Source organism: Neovison vison, chromosome 12 (genome assembly GCF_020171115.1).
Source record: "Neovison vison isolate M4711 chromosome 12, ASM_NN_V1, whole genome shotgun sequence".
In the NCBI taxonomy this organism is placed as follows: domain Eukaryota; kingdom Metazoa; phylum Chordata; class Mammalia; order Carnivora; family Mustelidae; genus Neogale; species Neogale vison.
Window position 1 is genome coordinate 143,308,883 of NC_058102.1, and position 20,201 is coordinate 143,329,083.

At 50.1% G+C, this 20,201-nt stretch overlaps 1 protein-coding gene across 6 annotated transcripts in view; it reads right to left on the reverse strand.

The window, feature by feature from the left end:
- Nucleotides 1–20,201, reverse strand: part of FBH1 (F-box DNA helicase 1) — a 47,742-nt gene that overhangs the window by 15,592 nt on the left and 11,949 nt on the right. For 5 of the 6 annotated variants that reach the window (XM_044228823.1, XM_044228819.1, XM_044228818.1 and 2 more), the window contains 15 exons: nt 19,244–19,845; nt 15,243–15,373; nt 15,002–15,137; nt 13,093–13,283; nt 10,279–10,371; nt 9,839–9,930; nt 7,711–7,879; nt 6,805–7,027; nt 6,039–6,126; nt 5,876–5,962; nt 5,020–5,156; nt 3,031–3,130; nt 2,816–2,937; nt 812–887; nt 13–210 (listed from right to left, as the gene is read on the reverse strand). In XM_044228823.1, coding sequence (XP_044084758.1) covers nt 13–210; nt 812–887; nt 2,816–2,937; nt 3,031–3,130; nt 5,020–5,156; nt 5,876–5,962; nt 6,039–6,126; nt 6,805–7,027; nt 7,711–7,879; nt 9,839–9,930; nt 10,279–10,371; nt 13,093–13,283; nt 15,002–15,137; nt 15,243–15,373; nt 19,244–19,780 — 2,380 coding nt within the window. In that variant the 5' untranslated portion in view covers nt 19,781–19,845. Of the gene's footprint in view, nt 1–12; nt 211–811; nt 888–2,101; nt 2,639–2,815; nt 2,938–3,030; nt 3,131–5,019; nt 5,157–5,875; nt 5,963–6,038; nt 6,127–6,804; nt 7,028–7,710; nt 7,880–9,838; nt 9,931–10,278; nt 10,372–13,092; nt 13,284–15,001; nt 15,138–15,242; nt 15,374–19,243; nt 19,846–20,201 lie in introns of those variants that run through there. The other variant, XM_044228824.1, reaches the window with a different exon arrangement.

Here is a 20,201-nt window from a genome sequence, read left to right on the forward strand (position 1 = left end):
TGTCCTCCTCACCTGCGAAGTCCAGGTCTTCTATGTGGCACCTCTCGATCCTTCGCACGAGGTCTGGGATCCTGGTGTTGTATTTCTCCACGACCGCAATCTTGGCCTCCAGCTCCTTGTCCTCGGCCGCCGTCACGTACCTCTTGAAACCACTAAAGCCTTCCTTGTGCACCCATCTTCTAATGAATCTGTCCTTAATAACGAGGTTCTCTGGGGAGAACACACACTCGGGTTAACACAACAGGCCACGCTAAGCTACGCGGCAGCAGCTCCACATTCCTAGCCAACAGCAGCACAAACCCGGGGGATCCAGGTTCTAGTCCCGACTGCATCACTAACCTGCTGTGTGACCCTGGGCAAGTCAGAAAGGACCTGTGCTTTAGCCTCTCCGTCTCCAAACTTAGGATCGAGGGCCCGACCCTCGACAGCCTCACCTACTTCACAGGGATGTGAAACAGCGCAGTGTGGAAAAGAACTACGCTACAGGATGTTAGAAATGACCGTCTGAGGCCCATGCAGAGGTTTCGGCGGGTAAAGGTGCCCAGGCAGACAGAAGGATGGTGAGGGAAGACAGCCTAAGGGACCGACAATAGGAAGAAACGCAGACTCCTGAGAGAAGGGTCTGGAAAGCGCTCTCAGGATCTCTGTGACAGGCAGCCTCGGGCATCCCACTCTTGATGGGAAGAGAGCTGCCCTGGCCCCCCTCCTCCAGGAGGAAAGTAAGATCGCTGACGCAGGGCGAGCCCGAGCCTTCTCCCGTCCCGGTCACCGACGCGCTTCTGTCCACTGCACCGGCCAGGAGGCTACTCACGTTTCTTCCGCTCTTCCTCCGGCTGAAGAAGGATCCAGATATCAATGATTCTGTCCAATCCAAATGATTTAATCCCCTGAAAAAGTTTTTTGGTGGGATTTTTGGTTTTTTTGTAGTTTTCCATTTTGTTTTGTTACTGTTGTTTTAACAAAACAAAGTAAAGCAAACGTAAAGATGGGATTCTGAAATGAGGTGTTTTCATAGAAACAGACCTCAATCACACCCAAAGCACACAGCGGGCGACCTCCTCGAACACGAAAGCACTAGCCACCACGCGGCCTGAGCACTCAGGAACCTCGGACGGTAAGTTTCGGCTGCTACCTCAAACTCTTCTTCCATTTAAACATTTCTTTTCTTTTTAATTTATTTATTTGACACACAGAGAGCACAAGTGGGCAGAGAGACAGGCAGAGAGAGGGGGGGAAGCAGGCTCCCCACTGAGCAGAGAGCCCGATGTGGGGCTCGATCCCAGGACCCTGAGATCATGACCTGAGCTGAAGGCAGAGGCTTAACCCACTGAGCCACCCAGGCGCCCCTCTTCCTCTATTTAAAAAACAAAAGCGGGGGGCGACAAGAACCCGCTGCACGCTGCTTTCTTGCCCGAAAGGGGCAACTGAAACCATCCACCTTCCAGGAACAGAAAGATGGCCACGATGGACGCCCTGAGGACACCTGAACACAACATGCGGCATGTGATACTTACCGCTGTGTCCCTGGAGGAAAGGACTACACTAGAAAATGTCTACAGGTCCAGACTGCTGTATGTTCTGGAAGGTTAGCTCCTGCAGGAGGGGGCCCGCCTGGGTCACAGTGTGACCTTTCTACCCAGAAGTACGCGTGAGCACGGCCCGGGGCCACGGCGCCACACTCCAAGGATTTGTCCTCATTTGGGCAAGAGACACGTAAACCGTTAACATAAAACAGAGACTGAAACGAGCCGACACGTGCTAGTGTTGGAAAGCAGAAGTGATCCTGAGTGTGGACACGTGCTGCGGATGACGTGTGGGCGTGACGGAGGGACAACTGCCTCCTGTCTGCCATGCCCCGCGCAGGCCATACCCAAGAGTGCTACCTTCCTACAACGACAAAGGTCCCCGCGTTACACTACAGTCACTACATGAAATACTACAGTGTTAATGCAGCCAAAGGGAAGATGCGTACGTGTTGAGTAGAAACTGCACAAGTGTGTGTGTGCCCTGTTACTGCGAAGATGCAGAAATGTGTGTCTGTAAGAACAAAGACATAAACAGCAAAAGGGAAAATTATTATCTGAAATCCTGAGATTAAGGGTGATTTTTTTTTTTCCTTTTAATTTCCAGAACTTCGGGAACTCGGCTGTAGAATCTCTATCGGTAAGAAAAAGAAAACCCCGACCGCCTTCTGATTCCAGTTCACTGGCTGTGCTCCCTGAGTGCCCACACACAGCGAGCCTCGGAGCCCACTGTTTTTCATAAAAGGAGTGACTGTCTTGTGGTCGTGTCGCTTTGCTCGGAAGAGTCAGAAGTGTCATACACGTGTCACCTCCTCCTAACTTCCCCGTGAACCAGGTAAAGGAAAGGCATTTTTTTTGTCTTAGAGATGGAGAGAATGAGGCACACGGAAGCTGTGACTTGCCGCAAGCCACACACAGTTAGTGACAGAACCAGAGCTAGAACCCAGGCGTGCACACCCTGCACGCGAGCAGCTCCCTCGTCCCTCCACCGACGAGCGCCGCACGCCACCACACTCGCACGCAGCCAGCCGGCAGCCCCGCGGGGAGAGCCGAAGAGGAGAAGGCGCTAGTGCTTCTGAAGAGCGGAAGAAGGATCCTCAGTCCTCACTGGGTCTCTGTAGGGACGTTGGGCTAACGTCAGCCGAACGGCCGGGACAACGCCTTCAGCCACGGAGCAGATGGCGCCCAAGACCCCAAACGCTTGCTTGCGTCACAACCCAAATGCAGCCGACTATTGTCACCGGCTAGGTCTGTGTCTGTGCAGGAAGCAGCCGACAGAAATGTGCTCTTACCCCGATCAGATGGATCCTCGCTGGGACTTCCCCTTCCGTCACCCGCACAGCCTCATCAAACACGTTGGCATTGGTCCGGGACAACAGGGCTACCTGGCCCTTGGCATCACCTCTAATGCCACCTTTTGGGAGAGAGCGCACACTCTGTGGCCAATCCCAATAAACAGGAGAACTAATTTTGGAACAAATAAATGAAGAGGAACCGAAAGCCTTACTCTGATGGTTTCCTCCAACCAAAGTCTTTTTCCTCACTCGCTTGCAGACATCCAAGATGGTAGCTCCCACGTACGCTATTTCCACGCCAAATCGGAAACTCTGTGGGAAAACGACAAAACAAACGGAGTCAACAACCCCTCCCTGAAGCAGGTTAGCACGTTTCTGCCCCCGCGAGGTCCCAGCCTTGCCAAACCCCACTGCTGATTCCTGCCTCACCCTATCTGGAGAGGGGATTTGCAAAGTCCCCACTGTACACCCGCTCACAATCCCATGACCACTGGCTTGACTCCTAAGCTTTCGAAACTGCAGCTGCCTTCCCAGAACCTTCGGGATACCTACCTTCCTTTACCCCTTACCCCCAGATCCCAACCTGGGCAATTCTCCCACCGCGGGACCTAGACTGGTTTTCTCACCGCTGCTACCAGCCCAGCTCAGCAACCCAAACTCCACGCTCACCCAGTCGGTCTCCCCCTCCCACTGCCAGATGCGTCTCTACGCCTCTGTGCGACGACTCTTTCCCACAAAACTTTCATGGGGCCGCACCCTTGCTACAAGACAGGAAGAGCAGCACAGGGGGAAAAAGGTGACACACGCACTCCAAACAGGCCTCACAGCCCGGACAGCCTCGTTTCCTCTCCTGCCCCAAGACCAACGGAACACTTCTCTTTTAAGCAAAGCTACCCTTCCTTCTCAATCAAACCTAATGAAAAAGTGTAAATTATACAAGGGGGGGGGCGCCTGGGGGGTTTCTCCCCTCACCTCAGAGACCTCCCTCAACATTAATTTAAAATTGCTGCCCACACGGCCAGCCCCAAGCATCCTTCCTGAACATTCCCGGCCCTCGGCACAGGGCCAAACAGTCTCCTACCCTTCACAGCATGGCCCCACACCCTACTTCTTTGATCAGTGCAGCTGGAAAGACACCATTTGTCTCCAAACTCATGGTACTTACTGCCCTTTCCGTGCATTTATGACTTAAAGTAATAAACTACCGTGTGCTTTGGTGAACATCAATAAAACTCAGGAAAACACAAGACTTTGGATGAACAGTACTGTGTGGTTATAGCATCACTCCGAGTGAGCCGTAACCCAAAACATAAAATAAAATATCCATGAGTCCACACTGATATAAACAAATGGTTGAGTAAGTAAGTAAGTGGGAGAGAAGATAAAAATCTTCTTTGCAGAGGATTTCTCCATAATTTATGCAGCCTCCCCGACAGCCTCCCACAGACAGGTACTGGGAAAGGGAGGACCGTGACAGCTTTCTCAGACAGCCGAGGACGCCCCGAGCTGCCACGCTCATAGTGGCAGACACAAGTTTTCCAAATTCTCGTTTCACTTGAAAGCAGGAATTTTATCTTTGGCAACAAACATTTGTCGGTTGTTTTCCTTGAAGTCACGGCTCACTCCCTTCATTTTTGAGAAAATGCCAAAGACCGGAGCCCGTCAGCTGTTCCTTCACGTACCAACAGGAACGACACACAGGCGCAGCGGGCTGAGCTCCCAGCTCAAACCCAAGGGCCCTCGGTCCGGGAGCCCACACGCCTCCGTGCGCGGCCGGCCTTCCGCCGCTCTGGCCGCCTGCTCACAAGGATCCCAGAGACGCACCCAAGGGCCAGCAGTCCATGCTGTCCGAATGCTGTCACCGCAGGACGTCCCAGAGCGAACCGCCCTGGTCTGTCTGTCTGACCCCCCGCGGGTCGCAGGAAGAGCGCGATGACGGCCACACCACGTGGTGCCACGGCCCCCACCCCCGGGAAGGCGTCAGCGGTGCAAATGCGAGCACAGGGGCGACGGCACACGCAGGTGTTGCGAACACAGAGGTGACTCTGCGGACCCGAGAACCACAGAGAACCAGCGCTTAGAAGCAAGGATCTGCTACGTACTGGGCGCCTGGCACAGGGGAGCCGCGGGAAAGCGAGGGCGGGGAAGCGCAAAGCTGGCTTCTAGGGTTCTGGGGACTCGGAAGCAGAGGGAGCTCTTACCTGTGTGAGATAGAAGACGTGCGTGTGAGGGACTGTAAACAGAGCATTGACTGCACCACGGAAGGTATAGATCTGCTGATGTGGGTCCCCTACAAAGATTTTCCCACATGGCTGAGACAGAACTATGTTCATGATAGCTGCAACCAATAAGAGGGACAGTGAAAGAGCTGAAGGAACGCCGACTCACAGAGCACAAAGAACCCGTATTTACGACCGAAAAAGATGAAAATGCTTCATGAAACGAAGCCAGGGCACACTGGACAACGGACTTGTCCTTCCCTGCGGCATACGCAGGCAACGCAAAGAAACAACTGTATAAGGGACAAGAGAAACCACTTCTGAGCCTAGGAATGCAGATTATTTTTAGTCCCGGATAAATGATGGAGTCTTTAAAAAAAAAAAACCACATAAGCAAATAAAAAAGGAGGCAAATTGTCTTCTCTAACATTGTAACTCAAAGCTCAGAAAGGACCCCCGAGAGGCACGCTAGTTTCTAACAGCCACTTGGAAAACACGCACGCGCTGTCCGCTCTAAGTTGACTAGCTTTTCCCACTCAGCCTGAGTCCAGGGCCCAGTCGCCGGATGGACTGTGCTTAGTCAACATTTTAAGAGTAACCGAAGCAAAACATTAACAGAAAAATAAATCTGCTTTGAGTTGAGGGGCGGGGTGAGAAGGCCAACTGCTGAAATCCACAGTCGAGTAACAACGGATTTCTGTGTGACTCAATTATCATCTGTGCCTCTTCCTTACGACAAGTAAGAATAATCAGCTCATGTCACATGTGTGTCCTCTTCCATAATCATGGAGCCGCTTCTACGTGTTTGAGACTACTGATGTCCGGAAAAGCGTATCACCTGGGGTACAGTCCTGGGCCTCGTCCACAAAGATGGCGTCAAAAGAGGCAAGCAGAGGCTTGCTCAGCTGCCAGAGTTTCAAGTAGCCTGAAAGAGGGGAGCGGCAAGTCAGAACTCGCAGGCAGAGCAGTCACATTGAACGGGAGTCAAGCAGGGGGCATACCATCGTGAGTCATTTGGTAAGCCTCTTCTTTGCATTCCCCCAACTTCCGCATGTTGTCCCAGAGTCGGCTGGCTTCAAGGACACCGTTCTAGAAAGCAAGTGATACGGCAAGTCACAGTTTAAGACCCTGGATAAGACCCCTCCTCAAATCACGTTCATTCTCACATACAGACATCCGAACAAAGGCACCATCACAACACCGTGAGGGGCAGTCACCTCCCTAACCTTCCTCCGGTTCCACGACAGCCTTAGCACAATGTCAAGTGCAGAGATGAGTAAGAAGCTGGGGCCGTACCAAGCCCAGGGACAGACTATCAAAGAGTACAAGATCTGGGGCGGGGGTGGGGAAGGCGGGGAGGGGAGGGGGCAAGAGCACAAGACATGACGAGCCAGAAAAGCTGGATTAGCGCTCTAGACTTGCGACTGACCACTAAGCCATACGAAGAATGGCCAATGACTGAAAAGACAAGAAAAATCCACAAAGAGACTCCTTATTTTTAGATTCGAACCCAATGACAAGCTCCTATAAGCCTTGGGTAGGAGGAGCCTCATCTGTTGAATTAGGAGGACCAGCGTGCAAATTAAGTAGCAGGTCTGTGAGTCCGCTTCACAGAAAACACGCCACCTCACAGCCAGCACGACGGGCCTGCGGTCCGGGAGTCCGCCGTGCCGGCAGTTCGGAGGAAGGCAAGGCGAGCAGGATGGAGTATCACGCCAGCTCTCCTGCATCCTCCATCCCTGACCGTGAGGAGATTCAGATACTCACCAGCTTTTCACTCTGTTCAACCATGACTCTCTGTCCTTGGCTGTTCTTGCACCAGATCGGCACGTGATCGATAGTGAGCTCTTCGTCGGCCGAGGCGAAGAAGTTCTCTAAGGTCTTACATACGAGCTTGGCCCGTATGAATCCGCCTTTCCCTTCAGCAAGGACAGAATTGACCATGAAGGGGGTCAACTTGAAGAGATTCAGTTTCTTCTTTAATTGGTACCTGTAACACGCAGCCCAAACGAACGGTATTTGACTGTCAGCACGCGGTATTTCGGGCTCCCCCGACTGGAACCCCCTTCCCTACAGTGACACCACCTGGCCACGTTAAATGTCACAACAGGTTAGGGGAAAACAAAACCCAGACAGGTTGAGCAAGGTCCATGCAGGATGTGAAACGGCTTCACCCGGCTTTCAGGGACTCTCAGACAACAGCCCAGAAGAGGAAGTGGCTCACGGCAGATGCCACTGCTCCACAGTGTGGACTAGACTCCAAGAGGTCCCTGAGGGGACACTCGAGTTCCCTGAAGCCCTCCCATCCAAGGGACTGCTCAGAGGCCCCAGCGGCCCTGGGCGAATGCACGACCGCCGAGTCTCCCCCCACCTCGTCCCAGGGAAGCCCATCAGTCAGACTGAGGAGAGCCTGGGCACCAGACCAGTCCTTCGGACTCTCTGCACCTCAGTTCCGGAGAAATGAGAACGCCCCCTCAGTACGACACTACCGTCTGCAAACAACGCATCTTTACAGAGTGCAAATCACTACGTATCTTTCCGTTTCCTGCCTGTAAGCGGAGCGGAAAGCACTCCGTATTCCCAGTGTTGCTGTGTCTGAGTTCCTATGGAGTCATGACGCTCACGACAGGAAAACCAGGAACTAGACAAAGACGGCGACAGCACAATGCTCACTTCCGCCCGACGTGCCCATAGGCCATGGAATGGAAGGTCTTGCAGATGACGTTGGCAGGAAAGACTAGCTCGGCCTGCTTTGCGATGCTCTTGTTGAACGTCACATACAGAAACCTGCTCTGGGACCACTTTTCAGCATACTTGACCAGCGTGGAGGTCTTCCCGGTGCCTGGGGAAGCCAAGAGTAAAGGAGGTGACCCTCTGCCCAGGAAAACCTGTTCCAAAGGATGCCCTAATCAGGTCTTACCCATGCTTATCTTATCTCCCGCTAGAGACCAGACCAGTGACAGGTTTCTCAATGCCGATAAGGGGCAGTGAAAAGAGCAGGAGATTCTAAGCTTGATTAATCTGGGCTTGGCTCTCGGCTCTAGCTGGCTCCAGCTGAGCAGAGAAGGACGAGCCGCCGGACCTCTCTGACCATGGGTGTACCCCTCAGCCATGCGTGGGTAACACTGACCTTGCAGGTCTGGCAGGATAAAGCAATCATCAAGGCACCCTGCAGGGGAACTCAGTAAGAGCAGCTGCTGCTGTCCTACACATCAGTCACGATCCAAAGGCAAGAGCGTGCAGGTGAGATTCAAGGATGCTTCTGGCCCATTCTGAGCTCTCCGGCACGCCCTGCCTCTCCACCGTTCGCTTACTCAGTTACCATTCACTGAACAAATACTCACGAGCACCTACCTACTCCACGCTCAGCTGTATGCTAAGCACTGGGAGTATGCTAAAAACAAAACAAAAAAATAAAAACAAAAAAAAACCAATAAAGCAAGATTCCTTTACTACAATCTCCTCGGGAATACAATACCAACACAGCTGAAACAATTAGAACACAATGAGAGTATAATGACAACGCCGAAAACCAAAAAAAGTATGAGTTTGGAAACAAAAAATCACCTCTAAAAGTAGAAAAATGGTACCTCTTTCCCTCCCTAACAGGGCTACTGTGAAGTCTAATGACACAGTGCGGAAGTGTTTATGAAATGTGTGTGTTCTCTATACTTATTAAATAATCAGATGCCCAAGAGTTTGTATACATGATCAATTACAGCGAGAGTTCAGAGGTCATATAGGGCTCTAACGGCTCAAGAAGCCTCCACTAGGAAAAAGCCGCACCGATGTGAGTCGGGGACAGCATGGCGAGGAGGCGGGTGGGGGTGGGGGGCTCCTCTTGGAGAGAAACAGACCCAGCTGTGAATTCTACCTCCTCCACTTCTGTGCTTATCTAACCTGGGGCAAGTCCTCGCAACTTCTCTGAGCATCAAATCCTTATCCATAAAACAGAGATAACCAACCAACCTTCCAGAACGTTCTAGGACTCAGCACCGTGCCAGGTACTGAACGAATCCTTGCTGTTGTTTGTAGCAGGGTATTTAGGCAGAAAAGAAACAGGAAGGAATTCCAGGTAGAACAGAGTATGAGCAAAGGCTCAGACAAAAGGATAACCACGTGCTTGGGGCTGCAAGGGCAATGAGCAAGGGCAATGTAGGAGAACTACAGCCGGCATCACGGAGGAATGTAGGTTAGAACCAGTGCTGGGAGAGACTCCCGGACTTTCCACAACAGAAATCAGGGAGCTACAGAAACGTGGCCCGCCCCTCTGTGAGCAATCCGTGCCTGAGCATTTACAATGATAAATGACGGGCCGGGTCAGTCCTGCTGGTATCATCCCACAAACAAATGCCTAAGAACCATCTGTCCAACCAGGAAGGCCATGTGGATGCTCCCCGGAGTGGCAAAAAACAAACAAACAAACAACAACAACCAAAAAAACAAGCATTCCTTAACTGCTTTTAAAATTATTTATTTGGGGCGCCTGGGTGGCTCAGTCGGTTAAGTATCTGCCGCCTTCCACCCAGGTCATGATCCCGGGTCCAGGGATCGAGTCCCGTATGGGGCTCCCTGCTCAGCAGGGACATGGTTTCCCTCTGCTGCTCCCTCTCCTTGTGCCCTCTCTCTGACAAATAAATAAAAATAAAATGTTTAAAAAAAATAAAAATAAAATTATTTAACTGCAGTAGTTGGACAATAGACCAAGGTAAAGAAATTCTGGCAGGTAGCAGGGAAAAGGGAAGCAGGGCTGAGAGGCATGAACCCGACGCCCCAGTGCAGGAACGGTGAGCTCCCTCACCTGCAAACGCCATGATCTTGACCACCTGGAGAGGTTCCATCTTGTGGCTCAGAATCAGCTGTTGTTCATGTGTAAGCTGGATGGTTTTCTTGCTGTAATCATTATAGAAGAGAAATCAGAAAAACAAAGGAATTCCAAAGACCAGGTGACAGGACTGTCACAAAGCAAACAGGCAGACTGGAGGAAATTAACCCAACAAAAGGCCTCGCCTTGGGGTGATAAACATGTTCCAAAGCTAGTTTATGACGTTGGTTGCACACTCAATAAATGTACCAAAAACCACTGGACTGTACAATTAAAATGGGTGAATTTTATGTCATGTAAATTATACCTCAATGAAACTGTTAAGACAAAACACCCCTCCTCTCTAAGTATAAGGAGGAACTGAGAATAGAAGACAAAACACACACACACACACACACAAGTCCCTATACACATACCCTGGCCAAACCGATGGTTCCTCTTTAACTTCTCTGGCCTGAGGACAGGAATTCTCCTCAAGATATAGGCAATAGAAAATGCAGTAGTGAATCCTAGTAGGAAAAAAGCAGATTTAGAGATTTTCAAATTAATTAACAATCTTGATCCTGTTTTCTCTCAGATGTATTTGGACTCCTTACCATTTCTAAAAAGAAAATAGCTACCACCATTTTATAGGGGAAAAAGAAAAAAAGAAAGAAAGAAAAGATGTTAAATACACCTAGAGCTGACCAAAGCCCTCTCGGAAAGCCCAGCTCTGGGAAGGTGCCTGGCTCTAGTGCGTAACCGCGAAGGAGAGAGACCAGGACATGCTATCTGGCGACCAAAGCACTAACTGTAACCCTAAGAGACAAACAATCACAAAAGCAGCAAGACCGCCTGAAAACAACTGCAAATTCTACTCAGAGCAGTGTGATCCTCGTTTGAAATCACCTTAATGTCACCGTGTCTTTCTCAGACTCCTTTGCTCTGCTCCCTGCTTCCTGTAAGGTCATAACTGGAGTAGAAGCATGAAGAACATTCAGTCTTTAAAGGTCCCAAAGGAAGGGTGTTACACAGACAGCAGGATGCGATTACCAAGGACTGGAAACAGAATGGCCTCCAAGCCACCGAGAGGGGCCCATGACAATACGAAGCACTCAGCAGAGGCCCCGGAAATGGGCAAGCAGCCCGCTACACGCCACTTCCAAGCTCTCTGTGTTCACACTGACCCCAAACCCTTCCCCATCCATCACCAATCACCATCACCCTCCATCACCTGCCCAAATTTAGCGCACCGCTTCCCATCCCCAGAGGGAAAGTGATCTCTGAGCACCATCAAATACCTTTAATGACACAACACTTCTGTCTCTGGTCATATTACCTCCCAGGTAAAGCAGGAAGAAATTCATCAACACAACAAAACCCAACAGATCGCGCCCTCCCTTCCTCCTCTCTGGATGGAGAGAACCTGCAGGTTCGGAATCTGCACGTAAGAATGTTATTCACCATGTGTGTACTGTGTTGTACCAGTTAATCCTAAATCTCCTTGTCCTGTGCCTCAATGCCATGGTAGGGATACAACGTAACTGGCATTTAATAAACTGAAACGTAACTCTGAAACACAGCAAATACTCTGACATTTCTGGAGCACGCGTGTTCCCTCCTTGAACTCCAGCAAGGATGCCTGGGCCACAGCTCATGGGGTCTCCCCAGCCATGCATCCCCCCCAGGGCTTAAGGATTCCAGAGAAAGGAAATCCTCCCCGGGACTTCTGCTTCCCCAGGACCGGCTGCAGTAGCACACCACCCATCTCCAGGCGGGGGATTAGGGCGCCCTGACAGCTGCCCTCCACAGCCTGGATTTCATGCTGACCTCTCCCCATGGTCCACGTCAGCTTTCCTCGTCTGGCCGCTGCCGGCCTCCCGTAACTGTGGATCGGCTCCCTCTTCTTCACCAGTCTTGCCACAATAGACCGCTTCTCTTCCTTGGATGTACTAAATTCATCCCCGTCTTTGGACCCTGAAATTATCTACTCCTTCTGCTAAAATGCTCTCCCCTCAAATCTTAAAACGTCATTTTATTTATCTTTTTAAGATTTTATTTATTTGAGAGAGAGAGAGCAAGCGACAGACAGCACAAGTGAGCATGAGGGAGGAGCCGAGCAGGGAGCCCGACGTGGGATCACAACCTGAGCCGAAGGCAGACGCGTAACTGATAGAGCCAGCCAGGTGCCCCTTCCTCCCCCAATCTAACGCAGTGCTCCCCACAGCCCTTGCCCACTTCCCCCTTCTTTCTCTCTGAACCACTTGTCACTCACTACAATGTTCTTTTAAATTTTTTTTTTAAGATTTTATTCATTTATTTGACAGAGAGAGATCACAAGCAGGCAGAGAGGCAGGCAGAGAGGGAGGAGGAAGCAGGATCCCCACTGAGCAGAGAACCTGATGTGGGGCTCGATCCCAGGACCCTGAGATCATGACCTGACCTGAAGGCAGAGGCTTAACCCACTGAGCCACCCAGGCGCCCCTCTCTCCTTTTTTTTTAAGATTTTATTTATTTATTTATTTGACAGAGATCACAAGTAGGCAGAGAGGCAGGCAGAGAGAGAGGAGGAAGCAGGCTCCCCGCTGAGCAGAGAGCCCAATGCGGGGCTGGATCCCAGGACCCTGAGATCATGACCTGAGCCCAAGGCAGAGGCTTAACCCACTGAGCCTCCCAGGCGCCCCGCTCACTAGAATGTTCTTGTTCAGTGCGCTCACTTCCGCAGTCCCTGTCCGCTCTCTCTGGAACACAGCGCTCGAGGCCTGGACCAGCGGCTGACACGCAGCCTCAGACCTGCTGACCCTCCGCCAGCTGCCCTGTGCACACACGCTGGCGAGCGAAACCACGACGGTCACTCTGAACGAACCACCTCCGTCCTAGAGACGGTAAGGCAGGCGAGACTTGGCCACAGTGCTTAGCTCCCCCCCAAAACAGAAACGGAGGAACCGAATCGTAATGCTTCCCTAGGAAAATGAGGCCACACAGGAAGGCAGAAGGCTCGTTCTAGCGAGGGGACTTCACGTCAGGCTTCCATAGCCTCGAGCGTCCACGGGCTCAGTGCTATTCCCAGCGGGGTGGCACTTCGTATCCGCAGAGCATGTCCGACCCTCCCAGCACCTGCCGTTCACCGCTGTGGACTTGGGGTGGGGGGCCTGGGAGACCCACGGCGTGCCCGGGGCTAGAGCTGGGCGGCGCAGACAGCGCGGGCCGTGGCCTCGCCCGGGCCTGGGCTCTTCCTCCCCCCGCTTTACCGGTTGCTGATGTTGATCCCCTTCTCCCTCATGGCGTAGAGGAGCACGGCGAGGCAGTACAGCGTCTCCGTGATGTCCGGCACCGTCACGGTGGAGCTGGGTCTCCGGAGGCAGAAGAGCAGCTGCCGGATGTCGTTCACGCTGCTGGACAGGAGGACGATGGCCGCCACCAGAGCCCACACGTTGACACCCTGTGGAGAGTGGCAGACCGGGCAGGGAGAAAAGAACACGATTAATGAAAACCCATCGGACAACCAGCGAAGAAAGCCAAGGCTCGGGCGGCCTGGGCCGAGTGCCAGCTGCCCACGCGACATTCAGAAACATCAGCCTTCCCCTTCACCCTGGATTCCTTTCTTTCATCGCTTCTGGATTTGAGTCCTTAGTGTCTTCAGTTAAAAAACATTAATGAAGGATCTAACAGAGCACCGGCCTAGAGGAACACCTAGCTCCCAACGTTCCTCTCCGGGTCGGGGTGAGCCTCCTGTCCACAGCGACTCGACGGGGTCCGAGAAGCTCACTGGGCAACTGTGCCGGCCCGGGAGGCCAACGGAGGGGCGACGCAAAAGACGACAGTGGTCTTTCAGGGACAAAACCAAGACTGACAATTCCCTGGCATTAAGACGTTAATCTTCTACTTACTTCGCGTTATTATTATTTGTTAATTAATGTTTTAATTAATACAAATTCGATGTTTTAACTAACATTACGTAAATGACTGAAAATGTCTTATTATGGATCTGTTTAGCATACTCCGTTTAGTAGTATCTAAGAAAATGTTCAGGAACACAGAAATAGTCCAATACTGGAAAAGTATCTTTCTCATTCTTTACTTTACTACAAGCATCCCGGTTATAATTTCAGGGTCCTCTCACTCCAACCATCCTGTGAAAGAAATGACTCCCCCCCCCACCACCAGCAATCACGTCACTAAAGGCAGAAAGAGCAAAACACACGGCTGGATTGCCAGCTTTCTGCAGGCTGCAGCCGGGCAGAGGGTGTACAGAGCTTCCAAGACAAAACGGAAGAATCCCTGATCTAGATAAGAAGCCACAAGACCCAGTGAGGTACAACTGACGAGTCACTGAACCTTACCTCTGAAGCTAATATCACACTGTTTATTAATTAATTGAATCTAAATAAAATAAAATTTAATTTAAAATAAATAAATAAAACTTTAAAAGAATAAAAGGTCATCTGTCATATCAACACCCAAAGATACAGAAATGGTGAGCATTTCAGCATCTTTCCATCCTATTATATATAAGCGGTATATTTTGTAAAAAACAAAACAAACAAACAAAAAAAAGAGGCTGAGTCAGGAAACTGAAGATTATTTCTAGCTTCCCACTGACTCATGAATGTCTGTAGGAGAACCTTCATTTCTCTGATTCTTTCCAATAACCCACTTACTGACAATGGAATGGGCTCCCGTACAAAGAAATCCTTATTAATCAAAGCTTTTAGAGACCAGACAACCATCCTCTGTTGAAGATTCCTCCACAGAACGGGAAATTGGATTAAATGCTTTTTAAAATCCCTTCCACACTGAAGAATCTGTAACAACATGGCCTGTTATGTCCATAAGGGGACCAATGATGAGATTGAGGCTTCAAAGCAGAGATTAAAGGAAGACTTTGAGGAGCGCCTGGCGGCACAGTCCGTTAAGCCTCCAGACTCTTGATTTTGGCTCAGGTCGCGACTTCAGGGTGGGGAGATGGAGGCTGGCGTCCAGCTCTCTGCTGGGCATGGAGCCTGGTTAAGATTCTCTCCCTCTCCCCCCCAACTCCCTCTCAAAAAAAAAAAGGGAAGAATTTGAAAATAGATCTAAAATGGTGACCTTCAGCCAGACTTCATCTCCACTAGGCTTTCTGGAAGAGAAAGGGAGTGGCGTTGGCCTGCAGTCACTCACCGTGGCCGCCACGTAGAGATCCGGGAGGTGCTGACGCACGCAGGCCTCTGCCTCAGGAAGGAGGAGGTGATCCCTCAGACTCCACAAGGCCCGTCCAGGGTCCACACTGGGGGAGCATTTACTGGTGGCTGCATAGCTGTACGACAGTCACAGCAGAGTCCGTGAGAAAGCTGACCCCCAGGGCTAACAGGCGGGAAAGGACTGGAGACTCAGTCTTCCTCCCCGGAGAAAAGCCACTCACCGAATGAGGTTCAGCACACACAAGTCGGACTCCTTCTCTATCCCGTAGCTCAGCAGGATGCCATCCACTTTGCTCACAGCTTGTTCCTCATTCATCAGGTAGCGATGATACAGCTTTTTCCAAGGAATGAACTGGAGGGGTTTTAAAAAAAAATCCAGAATAACATGCAGGCAGCGGCGCTGAGGGCAGATTAAGCCACTCCTTATGGACGACCTTCTGACACCTGAAACGCACTTACAGCTCACAATTCCAAAGCTGGGCAAGGAGGGCAGAAACATTACACACGTTTTGCTGGAAATGAGGAGAACTGGGTCTTGGTTTTGATTCCAACACTAACTTGACACAGAATCTGGGAAAAACTAGTGTGATTTCCTGGTCAGGACACTGACAGCTCAGCGTTTCAATGAAGATCAAATAATAGGAGAACCGTAGCTGGGGCACCTGGGGGGCTCAGTCAGTTAATTGTCTGCCTTCAGCTCAGGTCACGATCTTGGGGTCCTCGGATCTGCCCCACATCAGGCTCCCTGCTCAGCAGGGAGTCTGCTTCTCCCTCTCCCTCTGCCCCTCCCCCCTGGTTCATGCTCTTTTCTCTCTCAAAAAAAAAAAAAAACCCCTGTGGCTATACTAACATCAGACAAAAAAAGGCTCTACATCAAAAACTATTCCAAGAGAAAGAAGATTATATAATAATAAACGGGCCAATGCACCAAGAAGGTCTAATAATCCTAAGTATAAATGTACCAAGTATCAGAGCTCCTCAATGAGGGAAGCAGACACGAAACCAAACGGAGGAACAGACAGAAACATGAAGTCCCAGGAGATTTCAATGCTCCACTCTGAAGAATGAACAGAGCCATCAGACAGAAGATCAATAAGGAAACAGGATATAAACAACAGTGGACCAAGGGGACCTAACAGACAGATCCGGAACATTTCACCCCACAGCAGCAGCATATACAGCCTTCTCCAGTAAACACGGAGCACCCTCCAGGACAGATAACATGCTAGACCACAAAAACAAGATGAAATCTGAGGGAGACTAACCGTAAGAGACTCTTGACTCTAGGGAACAAACTGAGGCCTGCTGGAGGGGAAGTCGTGGGGGAGATGGGATACCTGGGTGAGGGGCATGTGCTGGAGTGAGCACTGGCTAGTACGTAAGACTGATGAGTCACTGCCCTCCACCTCTGAAACCAATAATGCATCATATGCTAACTGAACTTAAGTAAAATTTTTTTAAAAGAAAAAAACAAATTTTAAGACATTAAAATTGTAGAAAGTATTCTTTTTGATCACTATCCCACAAGTATGTGGAAATTAAATAATGCTCTTAAAACCAGTGGGTCAAAAATGAAATCGTAAGAAATTAGAAAAGACCATGAAACAAATGAAAACAAAAAACACAGCATACCAAAGCTTAATGGGATGAAGTGAAAGCCATGCTCAGAGAGAAGTTTATAGTTGTAAACACCTATATTAAAGAAGAAGAAAGACCACAAATCAACAACCTAACTTTGTTAGGTCCCTAGGTCCTAACTAGGTTCCTAACTAGTTAGGGACTAGAAAAAAAAAAGCTAGCAGAAGGAAAGAAATAATAAAGACCAGAGAAGAGATAAATGAAATTAAGAAGAGAGAAGCAGAAAGAAAAAAAAAAAAAAAATCAATGAAACTAAGAGTTGGTTTTCTTAAAAGATCAACAAAATTGACAACCCTTTTGGTAGACTAAGAAAAAAATGAGGAGATTCAAATAACTGAAATCAGAAATGAAACATGGGACATTACAATTGATATCAGAAATAAAAGGACATGAACCAACTGAACAACCTAGAAGAAAAGACAACCTACCAAGGCTGACTCACGAAGAAACAGAAAATCTGAACACACCAATAATAAGTGACTTGAGTTGGTAACCAAAGACCTCCCAACCAAGGAAGTCCAGGACCAGATGGCTTCACTGGAGAATTCCACTGGGCATTAATTCCTTCAGAAGAATGAATATCTTTCCTTCTTAAACAGTCCAAAAAAACTGAAGAGGATGGAGGACCTCCAAACTGATTCTAGGAAGCCAGCATAACCTTAGAAAAGTTAGAGAAAGATACTAGAGCAATGAAAGGGAAATGAGAGCTACAACAGATCACCGGAAATACGTACGTCGCATCCTTGTTAAGCGGTGATGAAAAACAGCCTCAGTCTAACATTTCAGGAGGTAAATATGAGCTGGAAAAACCTGCCCCAGATCTTCTCAAGCAGAATGGAGAAAACTCACTATCCCCATCTGGGACTACTCAGGTCACACGGAATGCATCTCAGTACGGTGGGTAGAAATACTATGACACAAAACAGAGGTCACACCCAAAGGCAGAAAGGCAGTTCTCAGAAAGTACAAAACAAGACCTCAAGCAAAGAATGAAGCAAGAGTGATATGAAATTTCATCCAAACCCTTCATTTTTATAAGAAAAATGTATTGTCTTCCTATGTCCATCTTGCCCTCCATCCCTAAATTTTTTAAAAAGATTGTATTTATTTATTTGAGAGAGAAAGAGCATGTAAGAGAGGAGCAGAGCGGGAAGGAGAAGGAGAGAGAATCCCAAGAAGACTCTGTGCTGAGTGCAGAGCCCAATGTGCGGCTAGATCCCATGACTTCGAAACGACAATCTGAGCCAGAACCAGGAGTCTCAGACACCCAACCAACCAAGCCACCTAGGCGCCCGTCCATCCCTAAATTTCTAAACTTCACCATATCTGAAGGGAGAGTTTATCTTCATTTCTAGGGTTTGTCCCCAATGGCTAGTCTAAGGGATCTCGTAAGCCAAGCAGAACGTGCTCCCAGCCCGTGGGCTTACCCTTGAGCCCGCAGCTGGGAGGGAAGATATGTAATCGAAGACCAACAGAAGGGCAGGGTGCCAGAGCAGTGAGGGAATGGACTAAGCACCAGGAAGTCTCTCTCTCGCTCGCTTTTTTTTTTGGAAGATCTTGTTTATTTAATGGACAGAGGGAAAGAAACAGTGAGAGAAGGAACACAAGCAAGGGGAGTGGGAGAAGGAGAAGCAGTGCTAAGCAGGGAGCCCAGTGCAGGATCCCATGACCCTGGAATCATGACCTGAGCCAAAGACAGATGCTCAATGACTGGGCCACCCAGGCACCCCAGGAAGTCTCTTCCAAGAGCAAGGGCTGCCCACTGTATCAATGGCAAGAGGGACACCTAGGGTGACAAGATTTATTTATGAATCACCTACTGTATATAAAAGATCATGAGGCACAATGGAGAACTCAAAAACAAAGAGGACCGGCAGCCTTCTGTCCATGAGCCAGTAATTTAAAAGGAGAAGGAAGGTGGGCACCTGGATGGCTCAGTCAGCTAAGCGTCCAACTCTCGGTTTCAGCTCAGGTCATGATCTCAGGGCCATGAGATCAAGATCCTGCTTGAGATTCTTTCCCCTTCCCTCTCCTTCCCACTCTCCTCCTCCCCCTGCTGGCACACACTGTCTCCCTTTCTGTCTCTCAAATAAATAAAACCTTTAAAAAGAGGCGGAAGGTTCTCCAAACTGTAATATGGAATGGGATAAGCTTCAAACAGAGGGAGAAACTGCTACAAAAGCACAAGGAAGAGAAAGGGAGAAATTCTACTTCACTTCCCTAGGAATAGAGTGAAGCCTTGAACACATGAGACGTCAAGAGAGATATGAAGGGCCCTTTACATGGGGTGGGGCGGGGAGGAGGCTAGACCAGCCTAGACAAGGGGTATGCAGCTTACGGTCGGGACACAGAAAATCCCTTGTGGTGGGCAGAATACAGGGATATGCTGGGGAGTGGGCAGTGAGGCTCTCGGCAAATCCTCGGGCAAACACGGAAAGCCGTAAGGGCCTCCAGGGAACTCAGGTATTATTCCCGAGGCGAATAGAAACTACCATTTCTGGAGGAATGTTAAGGTCTGTTGTGAGCGAAGCCAACCTGTGTGCTTTCCGAGAAAGCACCGCGGAGCCACGAGCGGCCTACGTACCAGTGGGTCACTGATGATATCTCTCCAAAGGTGGCACACGAGGCTCACGTTCCAGTAGAGATCCTCCACGGGGAGGAAGGCGAAGATGTGCCGGAGGACCTCATTGGGCAGGCTCGAAATGTGGCTCTGGGCTTCCTGGCCTGGCAAGGTCCCCAGAAGCCCATAGTAAGAGTCAGGAATGGGATCAGGCCCAACGTCCTCCACTTCCTCGCTGGGTCGTCCGGACTCTGCAGAGCGCCATGACAGAGAGTCCTCGGTTTCTTGCCTGGCTTCCCTGGGTCTTGCGCCCGACGGGGACAAACGATGCCGTGCAGTCTTTCTAGAAACCCCATCCCACTGACTGGTCCCTGTAGCCTGATTCCTGTCGTCCTCAAAGGACCGAGACCGCTTCCTTGCAGGCAGAGCGGACCCTGCCACGCCCAGTCTTGCTTCTCCATCACCCTCCTGAGGCAGGGCGCAGTGGTTCTCTGCAGCAAAGATCATGTCCCCCTCCGAGTCCTTAGAGGCGTCCTGGCCCCCAGAACTGCTTTTGGCCATGTCATTGATGCCCCGCTGCCGGGCGGCTGGGAAGAACTCAGTGTTGTACCCGTGACATCCTTGACCTGCACGGAGAACCCAAACACAGTGAACAAGACAGGAAGGCCCGCGGACCCACGGCTGCGCCCCAGGAGGGACGCTGACTTTAACTATGTACATTAATAGAGAACAGAGACAAGGACATAGCTACCAGTCAACTAATTTCATACATAGATCTAATCCCAAAAGTCTTTCTATTTGGCTCTATCACGTACTCAGACACACGCATGAAGAGACAGACACCAGTCTCCAGATGGTCCGAGGAGCACGGTCTACTTTGCAGTAGGTACAAACTGAACACCGATGGACAGACAGAAGGTCAACAACTCCTCACACAGACACACCCACTTACAGGAACTCACTTCTCCTGCCTTACTCGTAC